Consider the following 27,139-nt stretch of genomic DNA (forward strand, 5'->3'; position numbering starts at 1 on the left):
GACTTATACAGGGTGATGGTTTAAAAAAGTAATGGCCTACTTTTAAAGGAATAATTCATCCATAAATGAAAATTCCATCATCATTTACTCACCTTCATGTGTATGACTTAATTTCTTCTGCTGAACACAAAGGAAGATTTTTAGAAGAATAGCTCAGCTCCCAGTAGGTCCATACATAGATATGACAGGTGTGGGTAAGAAACAGATCACTATTTAATTTTTTTTAAATAAATACTATAAATTATCCTCCCTGCCCAGTAGGTGGCGATATGCACGAAGAATGCAAATCGTCAAAAACAAAACAAGAAGAATGTGAAAGTGGAGATTTATAGTTAAAAAAAACCAAAGGCCTAAAATATGGGTCGGTTACTCACCCACACCTATCAAATTGCTTCTTGAAATATTGATTTGACCACTGATGTATCAATTTTATGCTCCCTCATGTGCTTTATGGACCTTCAAATTCCTGGACAACATTAATTTGGATTGTAAGGACCTACAGACCTGAGATACTTTTCAGCAGTTCAGCAGAAGACAGAAAGTTATACACATCTGGGATGGCATGAGGGTGAGTAAAGGATGAGAGAATTGTTCATATTTGATTGAACTATCCCTTTAAATTTCTTAAAAGTAACAAATAACCAAGTATAACCTGACAAAGGCAAGGAGGGTGCATCCCCTAACTGAATGCTGCTATATTTGATTAAACTGAATAACAGGTGTGATAAAGTCAAAAGTTATTCCCGTGTTCCCAGGGGGGTGCTCTGCTCTCACCTCTTTCCACTTCAGTTGTCTGATGCTAAGTTTCAGCGCTACTAGCGATGTCTTGGCTTTGGAAATGTCCACCGTCACGGGTCTCCTCTTTTTGGCCACTTTGCTCCCATCCTCTTTACCATGACGCTCACATTTCCCATCCCTCTGTGTCTGGCATGACTCAACGTGACCATTTGTCGCCGTGTTACCCCTTAATATCCTTCCCGTCCCTATAATTTGAAGATCTGGCTCATTGCAAACACGGCACAGTCCTAAAGGATCTGGCTTTATCAGATCCGACACTTGTTGTGTTTGACCGTCTGCTTTGCTCCTAGTTTTACTCCGACTTCTTCCGCCACTTTTACGATCAGCGAACGAGACATCAGCGGTGACTGGAGACACGGAGGCCGGGGACAGCTGCTCCTCCTCGGCTGCGGCCTCCGTCTCCACCGCCTCTCTGGACGCCTTAATCTGCTGGAGCTGAATCTTCACTTTCTCAAAGTGATCGCTCATAGTGTGATCGTGTGTTGACCTCTAACATTAATATAATGGTTTGCTATCTCATCTAGAATGCTGAATATCTACTAGCACGAGGAGCTAACAAGCACCAGCTGGTGCTGTCAAAAGTAAAGCACAAAAAAAAATAAAAAAAACATTCTGCAAAGATAGCAAGGTTTTTAAATGTCCGACTATGGAGCTAGTGTGAAGACACCCGGATATTGGCTCCATGACATAAAATTAGACCTAAACATTAGAGACCTTTGTAGCACTGACAGATCGTACATCACTACAATGTGCTTAATGTCTCTGATTGTAATCTAACAGGACAGGAGTGGCTCCAGGCGCAAGAGCTGTCCAGTGTCCTATCCTGCCTCAGCTTTAAGGGAGGGCGCTAATGACTAACAGGAGATAATAACACTAAAGGCTGCAAAGGAAAATCATACGTATTTTAATTTATCCCATTTTTATATTATTGAGACTCTCAACTAATGTCACATATAACAGCATATGGTGAAAACTAGTGCAGACCACGGCTGTACGCATCACCCCTCTGTACGTATAGCTCACTCGGTCGATTTAAAAGTGCCGGTGAGGGAACGTCTGACTAATTTGGAGACGGGACTGTTGCCTTGCTGTTACGCACAGTTTTTTTTTTCAAACGAGCACTGGATCTCCAAATAAAAACATCCGTGCGTTCTGTTTACCTGCTGTTTGCTAAAACACGGACGAATCGTGGAAGAGTTTTTGCAGCAGGACAGGCATGTTTGATGAGCTGTCAGCTGAAGGAGAGCGCTGAGAGAAAGAAGTAAAGCTCCTGGTCACTGCTGATGCAGCAGCACTGGTGTTTTGGTACTGTTGACAACGCAACTGACGGAAGCCGTCGAGGCACATAGCAGCATTTGCGCTGGACTCAGGACATACGCAAAGCGTAAAAATCTGTGACTAGAATGCTGAGAACCTAGTGACCATTTCCTCTTATCCCAGCTGGCCATCAGATTTGGCTTTGATTGATGATTACGGTCATAATATCTGTTAACACTTTAAAAAGAAGAAAAAAATAGGGGGGAAAAATCCATTCAAAATAGTTATGACATGTAAATGGTTATGTAAATCTCAGTCGCTGATATGTTATGGCCACTTACATATAAATTATATAATTAATTAATTATATCGTTTAAAATTACTTTTGTGATAAGTCTATACTTTTCCGAGTGTGGTCAAGTATGGTCACCGATAATGATACTTGCTTATCTGATGCAACAGAGGGAGCACTTGTGTCAGTAAAGAGTACTCCCGCTCTCATTGGGTGTTTCGTCTGTAACGTCCACACGAGGAATCTCTCTATAAGAGATAGTAGAGCTTGGCGCTTGCAACGCTTCAAACGTTTTACAATGAAAAACAATGTTCTAATTTACTTGAACAAGCAGCGTCCAAGAGTGCTGTAACATTTCCTTGTTTGTATCACTCCTCTTGTTTTCTACACAACATACTGTAGTTGGCCATATTGTGTGTTTTAAATGTCTGTTCCACGATATTTAAGGAACAGTTCACTCAAAAATAAAATATTATGTCATCTTTTACTCACCCTTATGCCATCCCAAAATCATTTGACTTTCTTCCGTGGAATGAGGAGACCAGCAGACACAGAACGTTACCCAAACGTTAGCATATGGTTCCCAATTGGTTATTTTTTGGGGGAACCAATTCTTACCGTTCTAGGAATATTCACTTTAGGTAATATTTCAAACTATAAACTAACCTTCTCAGAATGCTGTAGGGAGGTTTTATTGAGACAAATTTAAAATTACTTGTACAGAATGTTCTCTATTGGTTATTATTAGATTTTATTTTATAAACATATAATCTTACCAGAATATTGCTGGGAGGTTTTATGGGGCAACCTAAAGAGAACTATATACAGAACATTCTCTTACGGAAATGTTTAGGTTTTATTTGTATAACCATAAACAAAACCTTCCCAGAATGCTGCTGGGAGGTGGGGACAACCTTAGAGAATACAGATAGTTTCTAATGGTTATTTGTAGGTTTTATTTTCATTTACATTTTAAATAGTTTTTTAAATCAAATATTTGATTGTTTTTCATAAACTTTGCTGAGAATTTGATAGACATCAATGAATGACATTAGCACAGTAAAACATTTAATTGATTTGAATGATTATACAAAAATTATAATTAATTAAAATAAATAATTTATCCAGGATTGTCTGATTATTAAGTTTGCAGCATAGATACAGAAAGATTCTAGAAATAAAGAAGTTAAGAGAATATTAGGGAAACGTTATTGTAACCATCTTGTACAACCTAAAATGTCATCGGTTACACATGTAACCTTGGTTCCCTGAGATGAAGGGAACAAGATATTGCTGTTAGCATTATGAGGAGTGTCCTTCTCAACCTTGTTGAAACCCTTTTATAATCACATCGATCCTCTAATTTGCAATGGTGTATGAGCCCCGCCCTTTTAGGCGTGCAGTCGGCCTATATAAGTGGGCACTTAGTCACCATTTCTTCAGAATTTTCTGACTGAGAGACAGAGTGAGTCACTCGTATTATGAAAATCTGAAGTAGAAGTGCGGCCAGCTTTTGCAATGTCTCGTTCTCTTCATCTCAGGGAACTGAGTTTACATGTGTATCGGAGACGTTCCCTTTCGATTCAGTTCAATCGACATAGCCAATTACGCCACACTACGTGGCATCACACTTCCAGAGTTAAAACACTAAATAGAGATATTCACAAGTAGCCACAGGCCCGAGGTCAAATAAATATTCCCACGTGGCGGACGCCAGATGGAAATTAATGTAGTCTCAGATCTTTTAGAACCATATAGATCAGCGTTTCTCAACAGGGGCGGTACCGCCCTCTAGGGGGCGTTTGGACAGTGTTGGGGGGAGGTGTGAACGAGGCAGCAGAGAGGGGGGCGCTCAGGCACAAATGGGGGGCGTTACTCAGAGGTACTCAACAGGCGGCCTGCGTAAAAATCTTTTCAGCTGTTCTCCTTAGCCTATGTCTTTGTCTTGCTCGGATTACTGCTGCCACTTCACCAGGAGGATATGCCAGGATAGCTGCTTCCTAAGTTACACATGCTTTTAAGGAGAATTTTCAGCACAAAATAGAGGCGCGCTTTCACCGGCTTTTTCTGTACATAACGCGGAATACATAATTACGCGCATAATTCAGGGCTCACACTAATGACCGTAATTAATTAAAAAAAAGTGGCTGTTTTTGACGTCGTTTTTTCTTCGGTTCAGTTCAGGTGGCCGATCTGTTGTCGTCTTTGTTCGTCATTTGAAATCAAATGACCGTTTGTAGGCTATTCAAATTTGAAGCCTAGTATATATTGCCTAATTGAGTGCGCGAACGACCGCTGCTTTTTCATTGGCCATTTAGGTTAGTTAGGTTATTGTTCACGTGATTGGTTCATCTTAAAAAAATTGTGTGTGAGCCTGAATTTGTTTGAATTTCTAAATACCTTTGCAATACCTTTCAAACAATCCATGTGTTTTTGCATTTTTTCCAAACACAATATTACTCAACTTGAGGCTTTTACATGTAGTTTAAATACAATAAGAAACTTCTGTTTCAGTTTTTTTTTTACCAAAAACTCAGGCTTCAGGTATCAGTGTTGCAATTGTTTGGCTGTAATAGTATTTCTGAAGTGTTTTTTTTTTTTTGGGGGGCATTAAGAGGATCATGAAGAGGTCAGGGGGGCGTTTGTTCAAAAAAGGTTGGGAACCACTGATATAGATATACACAGTATGGTTTATTATGGTTACTCTCACAACATGGTTGAAAAATATTTATTTCTTATGGGAGTGCTTATGACTTTTAAAGGGGCAGTTCAACAGCATATAATTAGGTGGCGGTGTTGATTATAGTCAATAGCCTATCCGCATTAAGGGCTTGGGCTCAACCGCTTGAATGTAAGAATTGCTCTATAAAGAGATGACTTGTGATAATGTGGAAGCCACATCCAGGTTATAAAATCTAGCGATCAGGTTTTGTAAGGACCATCCTGCTGCCAAACATATGTCCTGTAAGGACACTGTTTGTCCATGCACATGAAGAGGCCATGCCTCTGGTTGAATGCGCTTTGATACCAATAGGACAATCCACCCCAATCTGCATCAACAATCCAGTGAGATAACCTTTGTTTGGAGAAGGACATTCCTTTTGTGCATCCTCCATAACAAATAAAGAGCTGATCTGACAGCCTAAACTGATGGGTGCGCTCAACATTTGTATGTAATGCCCTCACCGAACTTATGCATAGATTACTCTTCATCTGAATTAAATGGTGGGGGAAAGAAGGCTTGCAAATGAACCACCTGAGCCCTGAAGGGCATTTATAAGTCCTTAAGCACATAGTCTTTTCTAAGTTTAATGGTGGCTTTTGACAGATCTGGACCAAACTCCAGGCATGAGCTTTCAGTCGACAGCACCTGCATGTTACCCACCCGTTTAAATTAGGCCAAAACCAACAGGATTGTGGTCTTTAAGGAAAGCATCCGCAGCTCAACAGATTCCAACGGCTTGAACGGGGAGTTTGTGAGTCCCAAGTCGGCTCCATAGCAGGGCAAGGGGAGTTCAAACACCTTGCTCCCCTAAGAAAGTTTATGATTAGATTATGTTTGCTTATCAATGCACCAGCCTCCAGGGTGTAGTATGGTGAGATAGTTGCAATATAAACCTTGAGCGTTGACAGTGTTGGACCAGTGTCCAGTCACTCTTGAAGGAATGTCAAAATCTCAGCTATGGGGCAATTCACCAGGTCTTTACCATGTGAAGAGCCCCAATTTGCAAGCATGCACCATTTAAGTTCATAGAGGCGTCTTGTGGACGGTGCTCTAGCCTGTAAATGGTGTTCATCACCAACTGAGCCAATTTTGGCTTGTCTGATTTGCTCTGTTCAGAGGCAACACATGTAGGTTCCACAGCTTTGGCTGAGGATGCCAAATTGTGCCTTGTGCTTGAGAGAGAAGGCCTCAACTTAGCGGTATTTCCCAAGGAGGGCCATCTAGTATTTCTATCATCTCCAAAAACCAGGACTGATTGGGCCACTCAGAATTTGCTGATGATAGAATGAAGGAAATTCAAACATGTGTTTCGCCGGCTATTTGTGAGCTAGCCCGTCCATGGCCAGCGGGACTTGGGACATGGAGTACCAAAGGGTACAGTGGGCATTCTCAATGGAGGCGAATAGGTCAACTTCTGCTTTACAGAATATTTCCCAAATCCTCATCACATCGCATCTGTGGTCACCACTATTCTTCTGAAACTTTGACCCAGAATAACACCCTGCTGATAGAAGGACAGTGCTATCCATGGTGCTAAAGCAGCCAGGCAGCAGTGAGTCACTGCGATGCGTGTACGCCCGTGGCTCCAGGTGCGTTATGGAATATGTTGCTTGAGCCAGTACTGGAGATGACTTATGAGTAACAGACCTAACGGTGTGATGGCGGATGCTGCACCAGCATTCTCTGAAAATACATCAGTGGCAATGTTTTGCCATTTTGAACTGAGACAGACACCGAAGAGTAGTCTGTACGCATTCTTTCGTGAGGTGCGCACCCATACTCACGGAATCGAGACAAAATCCTAAAAAGGGGATTTGCTGGCTGGGGAAAGTGTGCTTTTTGCCCAGTTGACATTGAGACCCAGATTTTTCAGATGCCAAAGCATCAAGTATATGTGTTTGCTCAGAAATGCCTCTGATTGGGCTAGTAATAACCAATTGTTAAGGTAATTCAAAACACGCACACCGCTAATTTTCAATGGGGCGAGTGCCACATCGATACATTTTGTGATCTAGAATGGGCCGAAGCCTGCCGTCTTTCTTCGGAACAAGAAAATAATGTCTGTAAACTCTCTATGGTGTCTGTTGCGAGGAGACTGTGAATCTCTGCGTGCAACACCAGTGCATCCTGTGGTTGGACCACAGATTGCAATGAACAGTATTGGGGAAGAGGGGAGACATTTATTTGATCCTACTTCAGCTCTAGGCTGTGAATAAAGGTGAGCTCCTGTTCACAGGGCTGGGTACCTGTATGTCAGGAATGTTTCTGCTGCCTGGCCAAGGCTTTTCCATCTGCGTGGTGTTTGCACTGAGATGGCGTGTGCTTACGCTTGGGCCACGGTTTGTATGGCATCACAAATGGCTCAGTAGAAGCTTTCGGCTGCGCTGGGACAGCGACAGATGGATTCTTTGCCGGGCACTGACTGGAATTAGAGCCAGTAAATGGAAGTGCTAATTTTTTCGCCAAGGTGAAGCGCTCTGAAAAGCCTTCCATGGCATTGCCAAAGAGAACACCTGTTCCACCGGTGGAAGCTTTGAGTAGCCTCTTTCCTCAGTGTGGTCCACTTTAGTGAGGATGGCAGCGCCTCCAACATGAATGCACGAAGAGTAGGGCGCAAGCCAGGTCTTTGTGAGCTCTGCGTGGACCTCAGAGATGAATGGTGCGCTCATCCGGACCATGGTCCGTTGACGATGGCTTGTTTGCAAAAAACATTAATTCAGGCGAGACTTTTCTGGCTCTTCTGAAGAGGACCACTTAAGACCGAGCTCTTCAACCGATCTCGTGAGGACATGAAGACACCTTTGTCCATGGCATGTGCAAGCTCTTCAACCTCGCTGGGGAAAGGGCAGCGACATCCTCCATGGGCCACCTGCCTGAAGCTGCAAGTGACAGCATCAACCCCATCATCAGAGCCACAAACATAATGAGGCCATGTGCTCCAATAGATAGCTGAAGATCATCACGTCCATATTGCACAGGCAAGGATGATATATTCGGAGGGATTGACCCCTCAGAAGATCAACAACGAGCGTCTGAAGTGAAGAACCTGTTCACAGAGTGCGTCTTCAAAGGCGATGTGGAGAAATCTTCACCGGAACACACATTGGAACGGTAAGTCTATCAGTGCAGGTGCTGAGCACAGGCGACAAGTAATCCTGTTTGCATCATTCTGAAAAGTTCCGTCAGCTGTAAATGTATATTGACAGCGAAGCAGAGAGGGTTCCAAGATGAAGATGAAGTTTGCAGTCTTAAAGGAAGAAAATTCTGAAGAAATGGTGACTAAGCACCCACCTATAGGCTGACAGCCCACCTAAATCAGAGGATTGGTGTGATTGTATTAGGGTTTCAATAAGGTTGTGAAGAAGGACACTCCCATGTGCTTACAGCAATGTCAAACGGATTACTTTTTTGCTGCTTCTGTGTCTATTTTGGAGCTTAAAAGTTTGGAATTAATTGACCTACATGGACAAAATGAAAATATTTTTCAAAATACCCCCTTTTGTGTTCCACAAAAGAAAGTAATTTGATTTTGGAAAGGCATTAATTAGGACATGAATAAATTATGACGGAATTTTAATTTTTGGGTGAACTATTCATTTAACGTCTTGTTAGAACTGTTTAAAACAAAATAAGGCTATAGGGTGAAACTGGCTGTTGCGTCAAAACAACAACTGGCAGCTCCAAAAATAGCGTCAAACACAACTCCTGGGCACCAAAATTGTTATCGTGTGTGTAAACGTGAATTTTCGCGAACTACGAGTTGTGTTCTCTTCGTAGATGAATTACAAGGAACTTTATAATGCTAAAAGCGGTGGTTCAAAGTCTTCTTGGAGGTTGGTTCTAAAGCTTGCAAGTGACGGAACTTTGCTCCATGTGAATTGCAGCGTGGAGAAAGCAATGCAAACAAACCGTGTTACTAGCTCTGGGTAAAAACTCGGAGAGAAGAAGCGGGCTGTCCCTCACTGAAGCACTTGAACCACTTGAGCTGAAGCCAAACTTGTGTAATAAACGCAACCGATGACTGATGGATGATATGGGGAAAGAGGCGCCCAGCCCATTTCTTTTGTGCTAAAGCGCTCAGTGATTTCATTGAGATTTTCCCGGGCTGGTAGACGCAACTACAATGGGCTCCCTCGCATTGCATCTCTTTTGTATACGCGGCATGTTTTCGGCTGGTTAAACTGGAGCAGTTTTGAACCTCTGGGACTTGCAGAAGAATTTCTCGCTGAGCATCCGGACGGGTCCCAAAGAAAATGCACGGGAGAAACAGGTACAACCTGGTGGACGATGTGGCGGATTCCAGAGTCCCGCTTCACAATGAGGAAGCGTATCAACACGGAATACACTTCCAAGCAAAGGTGAAAAAGACTATCCTTAATCTTCGCCACTGCAATTATTACTAATCTGTTTGTGGCTACTTCATGGTCATATGGAGAATATACGTGAAATGGGTCATATCGCATGTGTGACTGGGGTAAAATCAACATCATATTGTCAGGATCATGTTTTGGATGGAAGCGATGATGACATCAGACACCGTGCTACGGGGAAACAAATGGAAATGCCACCGAATAGATGTATGCAAAGAGTTTAACCTATTTTACGTGTCTGGCACAACTTTCCCATCAATGGCTTTATTGCTAAATATTTTTTTCTGGACATTGTTAAATTTGTAGTTTAACTGAACTTTAAAACTATGGAGGGTATCTGGTTTCTTTTGAAGCTGCGATTAGATTTAACAGGGACACTGGGTTTTTAACATTTCGTCGAATAAAAGCCCATTCAGTGGTTGTATCTCAAAACAGTGAGCTGGCTGCTATAGGCAACATTTCTTAACAGCATAGGTGTGTTATCCCCTAAAGTGCTATTACTGGGTTTTGAGACAAGTATAGAACTAGATGTTTAAAGCCAGTGTTATGCTTTTCAATCTATGTTTCATTATTCAAAACTTTCCATATAGTATAGTAAAAAAATAAAAGATTCTACACCAGATCTGCTAGAATATGAGTCTGATACAGCATCATGTTCTATTCAGCATACTTAAATCTTTAATTTGTGCTCATTAATGAAAGCCAGCACATTTTAAGGTTCCAGTTAACTCTGTTTATTTATAAAAGCACAGTGCTTGCCTAATATAAAAATGTTCAGGTATTTCATTCACTAACACTATACAGTTGGGTATGGCATAAATGTCATAAATGCTGGTGACGAAACTTTAGGAAAACGAAACTTTATAAACAGAGCCACTCAGAAGCCTATTGCGGAGTAATATTAGCTCCAAATTGTGATACAGGATTATCTTCCAGGGATTTTTATTGGCTAAAACTGGATCTAGAACCATATTGTAAAAAAGAATGTTGGGTTGGTGGTCAGTGGATGTCATACAGGATGATGTCAAAACAGAACCATTTTGTAAAATTTTAGATAGATTAATTAAATTGCTCATGCGTGAACATGGTATTAGAGGTAAGATGCTGTGACAAATTCGAATTTAGTTTCTCTGCTCAATTGACGGCCCTAGAAGTTACCAAGTATAAATTCCCCTATATCATTTATTAAACATGCAACTAATCTAGATTTAGACCACATGTTCAGAAATGTGTTTAATTTCACAATTTGCAGAGCATTTCAGTGTCTTCCTTGTATGGTAATCTCTGGAAAAATAGTCTGGGAGAGAAAAATCAAATGCCAGGTTGCTTAGTTCTAAACCTCTATTTCAGCTAATTATTAGTCTGAAGCACACATCATACCCCCATAGATGTTGCTGTTCACTGATCAACTTGGTCTAACACGGTTTTACAGTAAATGGAGAAAATATAAGTGTTGCTAAATGGCTTTTTTTTTTTACCACAATGGAATTTTAACAATGCATTTTCTCATTGCAAGTTTGTATAGATAGCGGTATCTATTATACACTGGCATTTTAATATTTTTTTCAAAATGTTTAATTCAATTATTGAAGAATTGCAATTATTAAGCATATTATATATTACTTTTTGTACTCTATGACAAGTATGGTGCTACTGAGACTTATCAGTCATTATACCGATGATACCACAGTAGTTTCCTCATAAGAAAAGTAATGTACACAATTTTTTCAATAGCAATGTACCCAACCTCGACCTAAACATTAGTTCAAAACTTCTCCACAATGGTAGCCTCCCAAAAAATTTAATATGACAGGAACTCTTAATCCAAACATAACAGAACATTAAATACAAACATGTCTCCTACTTGTTTAATTTAGCATAGGAAGACATTAAATAACGAATCGGTTACTAACGTAACCTCGGTTCTCTCTAGATGAGGGAACGAGTATTGCGTAAGCTAGCTTACGCTACGGGAAAGATTCATCTTTTCTGAGATATTGAAGCCAAAAAATTATCCTTAATTTTGTATCCATTGTCAACGCAGTGCGGCAGCTGCAGACCTTGAGCGGGCTAGCTAGCGAGCTCATTGGTTGCTCTGCGGCAACTGCTGCAGCCTATAGACGAGCTTGGGTGAACTCGCATCCAATGAGAGGCGTCCGCGCGCTCACTGCATCAAAGCCCGCCTAAAAGGGCGTGACTAGAGTGCATATAAGCATAGTTCGTAGGCTGGAACCCTGGTTTTCATTGAATGAAGCGAAAAATCGCTCGTGGCGCGAGCACGCCGGTTATGCAATACTCGTTCCCTCATCTAGAGAGAACCGAGGTTACGTTAGTAACCGATTCGTTCTCTTACGAGAGGTTCTCTCGTATTGAGTAAGCTAGCTTACGCTACGGGAACCCTTTGTCAACGCCGTGCGTGCCAAGCATCCACTGCATGAGCCCCATTGAATTAAGGGGGACCCGGGGGAGCCCTTGTGAGTGGGGAATTAATATTTGGCCGGCAAGAGCGCGGGCCAGTGTGTGTGTAGTACATAAGCACATAGACAGAGCGGCGGTGCCGGTCTGTGTGGACTGTGTCCCATTAATGCAGCTCACCAGGGGAGCTGTAGCGTATTAAACCGCTAGCAGTTTAGCCTGCAGAGCGGGTACTTCCAGATTGTAAAATCTGACAAAGGTGGAGGGGGGAAGCCCAGCCCGCTGCCACACATATGTCGTGAATGGAAATCCCGCTGGACCATGCCCACGAGGAGGCCATGCCTCTAGTGGAGTGAGCCTTAATGCCTAGCGGGCATGGTAGGTCTTTTGACGCGTACGCGGCAGCAATAGCGTCCACTATCCATCTGGACAGTGTCTGTTTCGAGGCGGCGAGACCTTTGGTGCGCCCTCCGAACGAAACGAAAAGCTGCTCGGAGCTTCTGAAAGATGCGGAGCGTGCAGTATACAATCTCAGTGCTCTGACTGGGCAAAGGAGATTGGCGTCGCGTTCGCTATCAGATGCTGGTAGCGCCGACAAGGAAATGATCTGTGCTCTGAAAGGAGTACCGACCACCTTGGGGACGTAGCCATGTCTAGGCTTTAAAATGACCTTGGAGTCACTTGGTCCAGACTCAAGACACGCAGCACTGACAGATAGCGCGTGAAGGTCTCCCACCCGTTTAACTGATGATAGGGCAGTTAGAAAAACGGTTTTAAGTGAGAGGTGTTTCACATCCACGGATTGAAGCGGTTCGAAAGGGGGGGCTTTCATAGCTTCAAGAACTATAGAAAGGTCCCAGATAGGAACCGATGGGGGGCGCGGAGGGTTCATCCTTCTAGCTCCCCTGAGGAAGCGGATGACCAGCTCGTTTTTACCCTGTGACTGGCCGTGCAGGGGTTCAGCGAACGCCGCGACGGCCGCCACGTACACTTTGAGCGTGGATGGGGATCTGCCCTTATTCAGCAGCTCTTGTAAAAACACGAGCAGCGGCGACACCCCACATGTCCGTGGGTCCAGGTCTCTGTCGGTGCACCATTTTGAAAACACAGACCATTTTGACGCATAGAGTCTTCTCGTGGAGGGGTCTCTAGCGTGTATGATGGTGTTTATTACTCCTTCTGGCAAAGCGACGGGTAGTCGTTGATCACCCACGCGTGTAGCGCCCAGCGCTCTGGGTGGGGATGCCAGATCGTTCCGCGAGCTTGCGAGAGGAGATCTGCTCTCACTGGGATGGGCCACGGCGCTGTCAGTGACAGCTGCGTAAGCTCCGGGAACTACGTTTGATTCTCCCAGTGCGGGGCTATGAGGAGCACTGAGTGACGCGTTTCCCTGATCCTCTGCATTACCTGTGGCAATAGCGAGACGGGAGGAAGGCGTAAAGCGGGCGGTTGGGCCAGTCCTGGGCCAGCGCGTCCTCGCTTTTCGAGAAAAATATTGGGCAGTGAGAGTTCTCTTCTGACGCAAAGAGGTCTATCTCTGCTCTGCCGAATATGCGCCATAACGTCTGGACTGTTTGAGCGTGCAGGGACCATTCCCCTGGGGGAATATTGTCTCTGGACAGTCTGTCTGGGCCGTCGTTCAGGTGGCCTGGCACGTGCGTCGCCCTCAGCGAGCGCAGGTGGCGCTGGGACCAACTCAGTATGCGTTTCGTCAGATGGAAGAGGTTCCTGGATCTGACACCGCCCTGACGGTTTAGATAGGATACCACAGACCTGTTGTCCGAGCGGACCAGTACGTGGTGACCCTGAATGATCGGGAGGAAGCACACGAGCGCGTACTTGACCGCTATCATTTCCAGACAATTTATGTGAAGGAGCTTTTCCTGAACTGACCATAGGCCAAAAACCGGAGAGCCCTCGCAGACCGCGCCCCAACCCATGTTGGACGTGTCTGTCGAGATGACTTTTCGGCGAGATACAGCTCCCATCATCACTCCCCGCTGATACCACTCGGCCACTGTCCAGGGCTGCAGAGCTGAAATACAGGTCTGAGTCACTCTGATTGGCTGGCGGCCTGTGGCCCAAGCCCGGCGAGACGCGCGGGTGTTTAGCCAATGCTGAAGCGGGCGCATGCGCAGTAAACCCAGTTGAAGTACTGCTGCGGCTGAGGCCATGTAGCCTAGCACTCTCTGAAACTTCTTCAGAGGTGTGAGGCTGTTCATCTGAAATGACGCGGCTAGTCGCTGCACACGGCGCGCGCGCTGTGTAGATAAGCGAGCCGTCATTGCCACTGAGTCTAGTTCTATTCCAAGGAAGGAAATTGTCTGACTGGGCTGTAGTGAGCTCTTGGTCCAATTGACTGCAAGGCCCAAACTGTTCAGATGACTGAGGAGAACTGTCCTGTGAGACAGAAGCTCCGTATGTGATTGTGCCAAAATCAGCCAATCGTCCAAATAGTTCAGAATTCGCAAACCCTGACTCCGCAGGGGTGCGAGCGCCGCGTCCATGCACTTCGTGAAAGTACGGGGTGCTAAGGACAGGCCGAACGGAAGGACGGTGTATTGATAAACCTGGCCGTCGAAGGCGAATCTCAAGAATGGCCTGTGACGGGGATTTATCTGAATCTGAAAGTATGCATCTTTCAGATCGAGAGAAATAAACCAGTCCCACTGGCGCACATGCGCGAGGAGTTTGCTGGTTGTAAGCATTTTGAATGGTCTTTTTGCAAGCGCTTTGTTCAAAACCCTGAGATCTAATATTGGTCTGAGGCCGCCGTTTTTCTTGGGGACAAGAAAATAACGGCTGTAAAACCCCGACTCGCTCAGGGGAGGCGGCACTCTCTCTATGGCCCTTTTGCACAGAAGGTTTGCTATTTCTGAACGAAGCATGCACGCTGCTTCCGTGTTCACAGTAGTTTCGAGCTGCGCTCTGAAGCGAGGAGGACGGCGATCGAACTGTAGCAAATAGCCCTGTTTTATTGTGCTTAACACCCATTCGGATATCCCTGGAATATCTTCCCACGCTTTGAAGCGTAATGTTAGAGGGTGAGTGGCCAAATCGCTCTGATTGCCGCACACAGCGCGCTGAACAGAATGTGTGAGCGCGCTTACCGTGCTTATGCTGGACTGCTCGCAGACAGCATGGACAGGCTGTTCTGTGAGTGACTTCCCGATTGAGGTGAATGGGGAAAGAGTCACGTCTGTTAAGTGATACGCAAGCATATTCACGGGCACGGGACTTACATACAGAGAAGTGTTTGCTGGCCGTGTGACAGAGCGGGCAGAGAATGGGCGCGCGCACGTATTCGTGAGCGCATTTATTGACTCTAACACTCGAGTGGTTCGTAACCGCTTTTGAGTGTGCTCTGATGGGGACACGGAACGTGTAATGCTTGTGTGTAGAGGTGAACACTGGATTGTGGGCACATTTTCTACACATAAGGCTGATCGTGTGACAGAGCGGCCAGAGAATGGGCGCGCGCACGGATTCGTGGGTGCGTTTATTAACCCTAACACTGGAGCGGTTCGTAACCGCTTTATGTGAGTGTGCCGTGATAGGGCCACGGGATGTGTAATGCTTGTGTGTAGGGGTGAACACTGGATTGTGGGCACATTTTCTACACATAAGACATGTTTGCTCTCTGGTATGAACACGGGATGTGTAATGCTTGTGTGTAGAGGTGAACACTGGGTTGTGGGCACATTTTCTACACATATGGCATGCTTGCTCTTTACCAGATTTATTTGGGTCGCCGTGAAAACGGCGTTTGAGCGCAGGCAAGCGGGCGTTAAAACCGGCCTGTTGGCTGCTGAATCTACCACTGTAGTAGCCTGAAGGAAGGGGACTGACAGGGGGCGAAGCTTTGACGGTGGTCCGGCCGCAGCGGGACTGATCCGTCGTTTTGTCAACAAAGCTAGGAGGACTTCGGTTGTTCAGGTTTCAGCGCAATTCTAGTCCGAGGCCCGCGGGGGGGCGGCAGTCTGCGGCGGCTGTCTGAGCGCGATCGAGGGCGGCCGCCCTGTTGACGCTGAGAAGTCTGGCTTTGTTGAGCTGGGCGCTGTGAAGAGGCTCGTGCAGGAGGCTCACGTGGGCGGCCTGCAGAGGAGCTAGCGCGACGAGGCAGAAAGAGATTCATGGCTTGTGTGGCTTTTTGGACCTCTGAAAACCGGTCAATGATACCACTCACCGCGGAGCCGAAGAGACCGGATGGAGAGAGCGGTGCGTTGAGGAACGTAGAGCGCTCTGCTTCTCCCATGTCGGCTAGCGTTAGCCACAGATGTCTCTCGGTCACAGTCAGCGCGGCCATGCACTTCCCTATAGCTTGGGCTGCAGCTTTGGTAGTGCGGAGGGCGAGGTCCGTAGCACTCCGTATGTCTGCATACGTATGTCTGGATGCCTGCTTTCCTCATCCCACTCCCGCAGAAGGTCCGCTTGGAGGATCTGTAGGATGGCCATAGAGTGCAGAGCAGATGCAGCTTGGCCGGCGGCGGAATAGCCGCGGCCAACACAGGCGGAAGTTGTTCTGCAGGCCTTAGACGGGAGCACTGGTTTAGACCGCCATCTCGCGGAGGGCGGGCAAAGGTGTGCTGTGTGCAACAAGTCTGTTGGGTGCCTGCTCAAGGGGTGGTGACCACTCGAGCCCGAGGCGGTCGACGGCCTGTGTGAGGAGGCGTGTTAGTTCCCCTTCGACTCCGGCGCGGGTTCTGCTGGATTCCTGGGCCGAGGAGGAGGCGTGTGAGCCTGACCACTCCTCGCTGTCTGAAGCCATGATGGAACAGCCCTTATCCTCCGCTTCTTCATCCGAGATGGCAGCAGAGCAGCCGCTCGGCGGCAACTGCGCGTCCCGGGTGGGCGGGGAGGGTGAAGGCGATGCTCGAGGGATGGGCTCCGGCGAGGCAATCGCTTCTACCACTGTTTCCGGCAGCCTTTGAGAGCGGCACTTTTTTCTGCGCGGCTGAACGGAAGGCGGCGCGGCGGCTTCGGTCCTGAGCGCTTCGAGTCGAGCCCGCAGGGTCGACATCGGCAGCTCCTCGCAGAGATCGCATCCGCCTTCGGCGAGGGCGAACTCTGCATGCCCCAGTCCCAGGCAGAGAGCGCAGAAGATGTGGCGGTCTCCGGTGCTGAGAGGAGCGCGGCATGAGGCGCAAGTGGAGCGAGGCATCTTAAAAAAGACGCTCGTACTCTTTTGTGAAGTTCTTTAAGAACTAGCTTGCTTTTAAAAAGGATACGTCGCCGGATGGCGTAGCTCGCAGGACGGCTGAAGGTGGCGAAGACGGCCGGCTTCTTCGAGCGCTGTCCACGCTTGCTTGATGCCCCTCGAACGGCGACGCGGCTTCCGGTTCAGTGATGCGAAGAGCTTCGCTGAAGAGATGAAAATCAGGGTTCCAGCCTACGAACTACGCTTATATGCACTCTAGTCACGCCCTTTTTGGCGGGCTTTGATGCAGTGAGCGCGCAGACGCCTCTCATCTCATACATAAGATTTACACAGAAATCGCTTCTGCTTATGTTTCCTGAATTAGGTCCAGAGACATAGAGGTGGGCTCTTTTGAGTTTGGCAACATGATACAATACACTCAGAACACCTTAGCAACACCCTTGCAGTTCGCCCAAGCTTGTCTATAGGCTGCAGCAGTTGCCGCAGAGCAACCAATGAGCTCGCTAGCTAGCCCGCTCAAGGTCTGCAGCTGCTGCACTGCGTTGACAATGGATACAAAATTAAGGATAATTTTTTGGCTTCAATATCTCAGAAAAGATGAATCTTTCCCGTAGCGTAAGCTAGCTTACGCAATACGAGAGAACCTCTCGTAAGAGAACACTTAATTTAAAAATTTACTCTCCCAATCCAGTCCAATGCAAAGCATGATGGGAACTGGAAATCCCCTGCCTGGTTTCAGCAATAAAAAAATGCATCAAATATTATTCAGATAGTCCCAACACAATTGGATTAAGTGAACATAGGTGCATTGAAAATAAATGTGTTGCATTAGCTAATTTTAAATAAGTTATTTTTGCAAGCAGTGAAAATCAGGTTGAAACAATATTAAAGGATAAATGATAATGATTCTCTTAAAGTTTGAATGAGATTCAAGTGCACATAACAGTTCATAACAGAAACCTCAATTGCATTATAAGATAAGTGGATCCTTTTTAAATAAATGTTGTTGTTGATAATTTTAAGTTGTAGAATGGAACAACCCCAAAAATATAAGTAAAAACAAGTCATATCTAGGGACCAGTGTATCCTCATTCATGAAACATGAAGAGAAAGTTACGTTTTTAAAACCATTCGTATGCAAATTGCCCTATTCTATTCAGTGCTACAATTTACATAAGATTTACACAGAAATCGCTTCTGCTTATGTTTCCTGAATTAGGTCCAGAGACATAGAGGTGGGCTCTTTTGACTTTGGCAACATGATACAATACACTCAGAACACCTTAGCAACACCCTTGCAACTACCCTCAACACCCTAGCATCGAGATGGCAAATTTTACATGCATGGGCAAGCACTCATATACACTCACTGAGCTCTTTATTAGGAACACTATAGTCCTAATAAAATGCCTGGTGTGGTCTTCTGCTGTTGTAGACCATCCGCCTCAAGGTTCGACATGTTGTGCATTCTCAGATGCTATTGTGTTCACTACAATTGTACAGAGTGGTTATCTGAGTTACCTTAGCCTTTCTGTCAGTTTGAACCAGTCTGGTCATTCTCCGTTGACCTCTCTCATTAACAAGGCATTTCCATCCACAGAACATCGGCTCACTGGATGTTTTTTTATTTTGGCACCGTAAACTCTAGAGACATGTTTGTTAAAATCCCAGGAGATCAACAGTTACAAAAATACTCAAACCAACCTGTCTGGTACCATCAATGAATCCATAGTTTCCCCATTCTGATGGTTGATGTGAACATTAACTAAAGCTCCTGTGTCTTATCTGCATCATTTCATGCATTGCACTGCTGCCACACTATTGGCTGATTAGAAAATCATATGAATATGTAGGTTTACAGGTGTTGCTAATAAAGTGCTCAGTAAGTGTATGTAAAATATAGTTAAAAGGAATAGTTCACCCAAACAATGACAATTCTGTCATGATTTGCTCACTCTTATGTTGTTTCAAACTCAAACATCTTGTTCTTAAGAGTGGAGCACAACATAATGAGGGTTAAATTAGGCTTTTAATGCCCTAATAATGCAAAAGTAACTTTGGACATATTAGCCTAAAAAGAGTGTTTGTGTGTGTTAGTATTTGCACAAATAAAGCGGTGTCATTTCATCTTTTGCAGTTACTGTTCCAACAGAGTTTAAGCTGAAAGCTGTGTCTAACATTCAAGCATGTGTTTCTTTTGCAGTATATTGGCAGCCTGGACGTCCCAAGACCCAACAGTCGCATGGAGATTGTCGCTGCTATGAGAAGAATCAGGGTAAGTCCTTTAGACACAGACACAGAGAGTGAGTGCGTCTCAATCAGCTCCCTAGCACCCTATGTCATGAATAAGTATTTATCCACTGAGCATTGGGACACTTATAAAACCTGCGACAAGTGTACGAGGTCACGCTTTTAAACACAGCTTGAATGAATCAACAACATTGCTGTATGAATGACACTGCTGTGTGTTTTCGTGTTATGGATTCAAATGTACAGTGTTATTATGAAAGACAAATTGTCATGTTCTCTATTGTCTTTTGTTTTTGTACTGTTATTTTGAAATTTAGTTTAGTTCCTGTTTTCTGTTTGGTTTTTGTAGTCCTTTGTAGTTTCTTTTTATGATTGGTTTTCCCCTGATTAGTTCTCCTTCCCTGATTGTTCCCCAGGTGTTCCTTATTCCCTTGTTTGTTCCTTATTCCCTTGTTTGTTCCTTTTTGTATATAAGCCCTTTTAGTTTCCTTGTTCCCTGTTAGTTCTTGCATGTGTTATGCTCTGTACTAGGTTTCCTTGTTTTTTCCCCCTTTGTCCTGAGTTTTCCCCTGTTTTGTTAATAAAGCTGCACATAGATCCACAACTTCTGCCTGCCGACGTCACAGAAGAACTAACCAGGGGAAAACCAATCATAAAAAGAAACTACAAAGGACTACAACAACCAAACAGAAAACAGGAACTAAACTAAACTTCAAAATAACAGTACAAAAACAAAAGACAATAGAGAACGTGACACAAATAAAGAAATACAAATATAAAGGAGTTTAGTTTTAACCTTTCTCTAACAACTATTTAAAAGACTGTTTTTACAATGCATTCTGGGAATTCTTAGGGAGCAAATATTTCAGTGCACTGATTTTGCGATTAAGACAGCCCTAGAAATGGGTGACAAGCTGATCAGTGCCCTGACTACTATATTAGGGAGCTGATTGAAACATACTCATTGAGTGCTGAGTAATCATTGCTGATTGCCCCACAGCTGTTTCCTCAGACACTCCTTTTGCTGTGTAAGGCTCATTAGCCGGGATAGAAAAAAACAGCCTTTTCCTTTATATTTATCACCTAATCTGCAGTGTATGTGCTTAGATTAGGGTGTAAACCACAATAGTATTTTTGTACCTGAGGTTTTATATTTCATGCCCAGCACATTAACACAAGACACACACACACACACACACACACACACACACACACACACACACACACACACACACACACGTTGGTGCGGCTATCCTTATGAGGACTCTCCACAGACATAATTATGTTTATACTGTACAAACTATATTCTATCCCCTAAACTTAACCCTCACAAAAAACATTCTGCATTTTTACATTAAAAAAAAACATAATTTAGTTTGATTTTTAAGCGATTTGAATTATGGGGAGACTAGAAATGTCCTCATAATACCCTTGTAATTACCCATTTGTAACATTTTTTCCTTGTAAACCCCCCAAACCTGCCCACACACACACACACACACACTGACTGGGTTTACATTAGACAAATAAAAAGTATTGTTTTTTTCCCATGAGTGATCTCTGAAGGGTTTTCAGCAAATGGAAATTGGAGATGACTGCCATTACTTAGGTTGATTGGTCAGTTGTGTGTGTGTATTGTGAGCAGCGTGTGTGACAGCTAGTTTTGTATGTGTGCTTGCCGTGTACTCGCACAGCATCTCATACTGTAGTTCAGACTGAAGGCCATTTCTGAACCAAATTAAGTTGGATCACATAGAGCAGGAATTTATATGTGTGTGTGTGGCTTGTTACCTTAAGAGCCTTTGACAGGCCTTCAAGGAGATCAAAATTTTTCAGCTGCAAGACTTTCATAAACCTTAATACACTCCATGCCTGTATTTAGTCACTCTTCTCTTTTCTTCTCTTCTCTTCTCTTCTCTTCTCTTCTCTTCTCTTCTCTTCTCTTCTATTCTTGTAGTCGGCAGCATCATACTTTAAAAATACAGTGTTTTACTGTTGTTGAAATTAACAAAGTTCCCAGCATGCACTATTTACTATTTACTGGTTTATTTGTCTGTTGTTTTTGTTTCAGTCTTAGTTACTTGTATTTTAATGTTTAGTTTTAAAAAAGAAATCATAAAAGTACATTCGTTAATTGTCACCATTGCTGCGTTTTGTACGCCGAGTGTCGATACCTGTGTGTCTTGTCAACAACCTATGTTTGCTGTAAGTTTATCAAAAACATCAAACACTCAATTTACTGATATACAGTAATTTTACCAAAATATCCTTTTCTGTGTATCCTTAGCCTTTTATGTGCAATGCATGACTATTGCCACATATAATGCCAATTGCAAGGTAGGATCAGACTTTTTGTCTGACCTTTGGTTTTGCTTTCCAAGAAGCACAGTGTAACAACTTGTGTTTTACTAAAACACAATTACGCTGGCATAATAGAGCACAATATAAAAATAAAGAAGTTCCAAGGTGCCAGCTCAAGAGAACAATAATAGGTTAAAATATATGGTTCAAAATGTCACTAGCTTTCACCAAGATATCATGATTTCTATGTTCATTTTCCCCTAATGCCTTGCAAACAAGAGCTATTTACCGTCAAACTAGTCACTTCACAGTGAGCCTGCTCTTAATCTCCCAGAATGCAACATTTTTAACAGCAAACTATTGTATTTAAGAATCACAGTAGATCAAGTTAAATTAAGCAGAAGGAAATTATTTAGAGTAAAAAAAATCATGTCAAATTTGAGAAGAGATAAGATACCGAAAGAAGGTTTAACTAATCAATAATAAAGTCATGAAAGGTGTGTTTTTTGTTTTATCCACTTTTCTCCCAATTTGGAATGCCCAATTAATACTACTTAGTAGGTCCTCATGGTGGCGTGGTTCCTCGCCTAAATCCGGGTGGTGGAGGACAAGTCTCAGTTGCCTCCGCTTCTGAGACATTCAATCCACACATCTTATCATGTGGCTCGTTGTGCATGACACCACGGATACTCCTAGCATGTGGAGGCTCATGCTACTCCCCGCGATCCATGCACAACTTACCTCTTGCCATATCGAGAGCGAGAACCCCTAATCGTGACCACGAGGAGGCTACACCATGTGACTCTACCCTCCCTAGCGGCCGGGCCAATTTGGTTGCTTAGGAGACCTGGCTAGAGTCACTCAGCATGCCCTGGATTCAAACTCGCGACTCCCCAAGAGAAAGGTGTGTTTTTTTTTTATCTTGCTCTGTCATGTTCTTCATTATATTTATTTATCCTCTTTTCTCTTTTTCTATGGAGAGCATTAGAATAGGGACCATCAATATTAATGGAGGAATGGATAGTATGAAAAGAGCAGTATTAAATTAATATATTCAAAATATTGACATTACAATTTTGCAAGAAACACACAGTGATAAGACAAAATAAATATAATGGAAAATGTGGTGGGAAGGCATAACCTTTTGAAGTCATACTAAAATCAGTGAAGCATTTTATTGTCAGAAACTTTGTGTTAATATTTTATCTTTGTCTGAAATAGAAAAAGGTAGGATCTTAGCTGTTCATGTGGAATGAATGGGCTTACCTTTTGTATTTATTCATGTTTATGCACCTAATAATAAAAGTTTTTACAAAATTGTGTACTTTTTTAGAAAGATTTGACAATAATGTATGTATGTTTTTAGGGGGTGATTGGAACTGCATTTTAGACTTCAGGTTAGAAAGGAATGGAGAAGAGCCTTGTCCTCCATCTTCTAATGCATTAAATAATGTTATTAGGAAATATGGCTTGTATGATGTGTGAAGAATAGAACACCCAGTAGCGAGGCAATACACCTGGCTAAAGGCGTTCCATGATCATATTAGTGCAGTTAGATTAGATAGATTTTAAGGAGGGAGAGCGGAAATTGATGCTGCATCTAAAAAGGCCTGATGGGACTTTAACGTCTAACCCAAAATAAATTAGAGAACTTGCAATAGACTTTTACACCAATTTGTTTAGAGCAGAAAAGTGTGATATATATTGTATGAGCAGTTTACTAAAAGACCTGCCAAGGTTGACTGATGCTCAGAGACAATACCTTGAGGCGATAATACAGCTAGAAGAAATGTCAAAAGCTGTAATGTCAACAACTCTCTACTGGTTGGTTCTCCTGGTATAGATGGACTTCCAATAGAGTTTTAAAAACAATTCTGGAGTTTATTAAAAGAAGATATGTTTCTCATAAAAAAAAAAATAGTTCCCAACCAGTACAAGAGAGATTTTGTCCTTATTACCTAAGAAAGGTGACCTTGGTATATGAAGAACAACATAGAGGTGCGTCTCAAAAAAATGAAATTTCGTGGAAAAGTTTTTCCGTAATTTAATTCAAAAAGTGGAACTTTCATATATTCTAGATTTATTACACATAAAGTTAAATATTTACAAAAATCCAATATCTCAAAATTAGAATAAAGAATTTATAACACAGAAATGTCGACATTCTGAAAAGTATGTTCATTTAATCACTCAATACATGGTTGGGGCTCCTTTTGCACAAAATACTGCAAACAATTATTGCTCAGTGGTCCAAAGTCCTCTTTTCAGATGAAAGTCAATTTTGCATTTCATTTGGAAATCAAGGTCCCAGAGTGTGGAGGAAGAGCGGAGAGGCACAGAGTTCAAGTTGCTTGAAGTCCAGTGTGAAGTTTCCACAGTCAGTGATGATTTGGGGTGCTATGTCATCTGCTGGTGTTGGTCCACTGTGTTTTCTCAAGTCGAAAATCAATGCAGCCATCTACCAGGAAATTTTAGAGCACTTCATGCTTCCATCTGCTGACAAGCTTTATGGAGATGCTGATTTCCTTTTCCAGCAGGACTTGGCACCTGCCCACACTGCCAAAACTACTAGTAACTGGTTTGCGGACCATGGTATTACTGTGCTTGATTGGCCAGCCAACTCGCCTGACCTGATCCCCATAGATAATCTTCGGGGTATTGTCAAGAGGAAAATGAGAGACACCAGACCCAATAATACAGATGAGCTGAAGGCCGCTATCAAGGCAACCTGGGCTTCCATAACACCTCAGCAGTGCCACAGGCTGATTGCCTCCATGCCATGCCACATTGATGCAGTCATTTGAGCAAAAGGAGCACCGACCATGTATTTAGTGTATAAATTAACATACTTTTCAGAAGGTTGACATTTCTGTATTCTAAATTCCTTATTCTAATATTTTGAGATACTAGATTTTTTATTTGCATGAGCTTTAAACCGTAATCATCAAGTTACAACAAAAAAGGCTGTAATGAATCTAGAATATATATGAAAGTTCAACTTTTTTAATTAAATTACAGAAAAAAAAATAGTTTTCCACGATATTCAAATTTGTTGATATGCACCTGTACTTTTTCTGCCGCATTTGTCCTGCTGGTATCTGCATAAGATTGTGTCCTTACGATGTTCCAAGTGATGTATGATAACTCCAGAACACTCATAAATCTATGAGCATTTTCAAGTACTATTTAAATTACGATGCTTTTGGGAAATGGGCTGCAAAACTAAGATGAATCGTAAGATGGATTCTACAATCTATTTTGGCTTTTGGGAAACGAGGCCCAGATTTGTTCAGCCTGGACTCATCCCCTAAAGGTGCTGGCGGTCCCTGTACAATCCTCCTATAGAGAAAGGCACTGTGGATCTTTAATGGAGGATTGTTTATTGGGCAGTAGCTACAAACAGACATGTGGCACACATTGACCCCCTGTTGACAATAAATGCCCATATAGTGCTGAAGAATCAAGAGATCATTTGTTTTTACATTGTTCTAGGTTAAGTGGGATGTTTAGAATTGGTAGTTGGGTTAGAGAACTGGGAGGAGTTTTTAATGAGAAAATGTTCATGCTTGGTCCCAAATATGTAGCACCAAAAAAATATCTCTAATCAATTTATTTTTGGGTACGTGGAGTGGAAGAGAGGAGATGCAGGAGTAAATACTTTAAATCCTTTTATAATAAAGCTAAGCAGGCTAACATTACACAATGAAACACTTCAAGGACTGACAATTGAATGAACAAAACTAGAGGGTATATATACACAAGGAGCTAAATGAGGGAATGGAATACAGGTGAGGATGATACGGAGCAGATGGAAGTGATAAGAGCAGTGCATTAAGGGAGATGAAGTCTGGAGGAAAACTTCAAAATAAGAGTCCTTGAAGAACATGAGGGAGACAGACTGTAACAGTGGAAGAAGCAAAGTTGGCCATTTGGTTAACACATGAACACAAAAAGAAAAACTAAATTGTATGGAGGGGTTTGGTAGACACAGAGATTGTGTTAAAGGCTCTTATAGTCACTAGAATTGGAGCGAAATTAGATTTTTGTTAAAATGTTTTTGAAAGTTAACAAATAAAATAAAAAAAGTCTTCTCTTCCTCTTTTCACTTGTCTTCTCTCCACTTCTGTTCTTTACTATTTTTTCTGTTTCTCTTCTCTCTCATGACTGTCAGCAAGGATTTTACCTATTTTCAAGAATCTGCCATGAAAAAATATATAACCCAAATTGATGAACCAATAATTTGAGTACTGGGGTTGTGTGGGATTTGAGCTTTAAGTCTCCAGAGTTAAAGTATTTTGAAAATGCCTGAAAAAAGGCTTATCAGTGTAGAAAAGTGAGAGTAAGTTTTTCTGTTATTACAAGGCTCAGATCACTGATTGAGTAGTTTTGGGATTATTAAGGAATTGTCAGTACCCCTGTTTGTGTTTTACTGCTGTTATTTTCTGGGTTTCTGGGTTCCCTCAGAGATAAGTCTGGAATCTGTGCCCTTGTGGTGTTAGATCCTGTTCCACTGCTCGAAAACAACTTTAAATAATGTGTACTGACCCTGTTATCTAGCTCCTCAGTGTGTGTGTGTGTTTGTGAGTAAATGAGCTTTCATAACGATTGAGATGAGGTTTTGAGTGGCATTTCAGAACTTGAAATTTAGTTCTGCTGAGCAGCTTTTCATGCGCACCTGCTGTGAGTTTGAGTGTGTGCTTTGTACATGAAACCATAAAGGAATATCCTAGTTTATCCAAATGAACAGTTGTTATAGCATGAGGGCGAGTGTGAGTCAGGAGTGACGGTTTGAGTAATTTTATATCAGAATAATGCTATATATCACAATATAGGTATTTTCTTCTGGTATTCAACAAAAATGCTTTTTTATGTAATACTCTATATACTGCATGGTTGCAGAGTGTAGTTTTCTACTTGGTTTTGAATTTGTTAAAGGATAGTTCACACAAAAATGTATATTCTCTTATTATATACTCACCTGCCATCCCAGATGTGTATTACTTTTTTCTTCTGTGCAGAACACAAACAATTTTCAGACGCGATTTTTAGAATATCTCTATCTATCAGTTTAAGTATATCTCAGCACTGTAGGTCCATACAATGCAAGCGAATGGGGTCCAACTAGGGCTGGGTATTGATTCAGATTTCCCTATTCAATTCCAATTCCCAAGTTCTCGATTCGATATCGATTCATATGGTAAATATTTGCATCAGTGTCCATTTTGCCTTTATAGAGTATAAAATAAATTCTCTCTCATTTATAAAGGAAATTTCCTATTAATTATAAAGGAACCTTCTAGTCAACCTTTCTAGGTATAATTTGAAAATATAAATTTTTACAGATTAGATTGTTTTTCATCAATTTGATCACATTTTAGCTTTTTCAAATTCAGTCCATTCCATCAGTTAATGTCTTGATTAATAACAAGAAAAACTAAAATTCACCAAGAAAATGCTAATACCTATTAAAAGTCCTTTTAATACTTTCTGCTATCAAAGCAACTGCAAACTGTTTTTCTCTATTCCAAATACATGTTTTCAATATTTATTGTGCACACTTCCCACTTTTTTAC

General features: G+C 42.7%; 2 protein-coding genes across 4 annotated transcripts in view; one reads left to right on the forward strand and one right to left on the reverse strand.

Annotated features, from left to right (window-relative positions):
- The window catches only part of ttll11 (tubulin tyrosine ligase-like family, member 11), a 43,865-nt gene extending 41,805 nt beyond the window's left edge, over positions 1 to 2,060 (reverse strand). The window contains exon 1 of one of the 2 annotated variants that reach the window (XM_052107163.1): positions 1,959 to 2,060. Coding sequence is in view for 1 of the 2 variants with exons in the window: in XM_052107154.1 (XP_051963114.1) it covers positions 775 to 1,266 (492 nt within the window). In the remaining variant the exon portion in view is untranslated. Of the gene's footprint in view, positions 1 to 774 lie in introns of both variants that reach the window. The other variant, XM_052107154.1, reaches the window with a different exon arrangement.
- A 6,968-nt stretch (positions 2,061 to 9,028) lies between these two features.
- The window catches only part of si:dkey-34e4.1 (carboxyl-terminal PDZ ligand of neuronal nitric oxide synthase protein), an 82,044-nt gene continuing 63,933 nt past the window's right edge, over positions 9,029 to 27,139 (forward strand). The window contains exons 1-2 of one of the 2 annotated variants that reach the window (XM_052094755.1): positions 9,029 to 9,430; positions 19,219 to 19,290. In XM_052094755.1, the coding sequence (XP_051950715.1) occupies positions 9,326 to 9,430; positions 19,219 to 19,290 (177 nt within the window). In that variant the 5' untranslated portion in view covers positions 9,029 to 9,325. Of the gene's footprint in view, positions 9,431 to 9,552; positions 9,650 to 19,218; positions 19,291 to 27,139 lie in introns of those variants that run through there. The other variant, XM_052094763.1, reaches the window with a different exon arrangement.

The sequence above is a fragment of the Xyrauchen texanus genome, chromosome 3 (assembly GCF_025860055.1).
Source record: "Xyrauchen texanus isolate HMW12.3.18 chromosome 3, RBS_HiC_50CHRs, whole genome shotgun sequence".
In the NCBI taxonomy this organism is placed as follows: Eukaryota; Metazoa; Chordata; class Actinopteri; order Cypriniformes; family Catostomidae; genus Xyrauchen; species Xyrauchen texanus.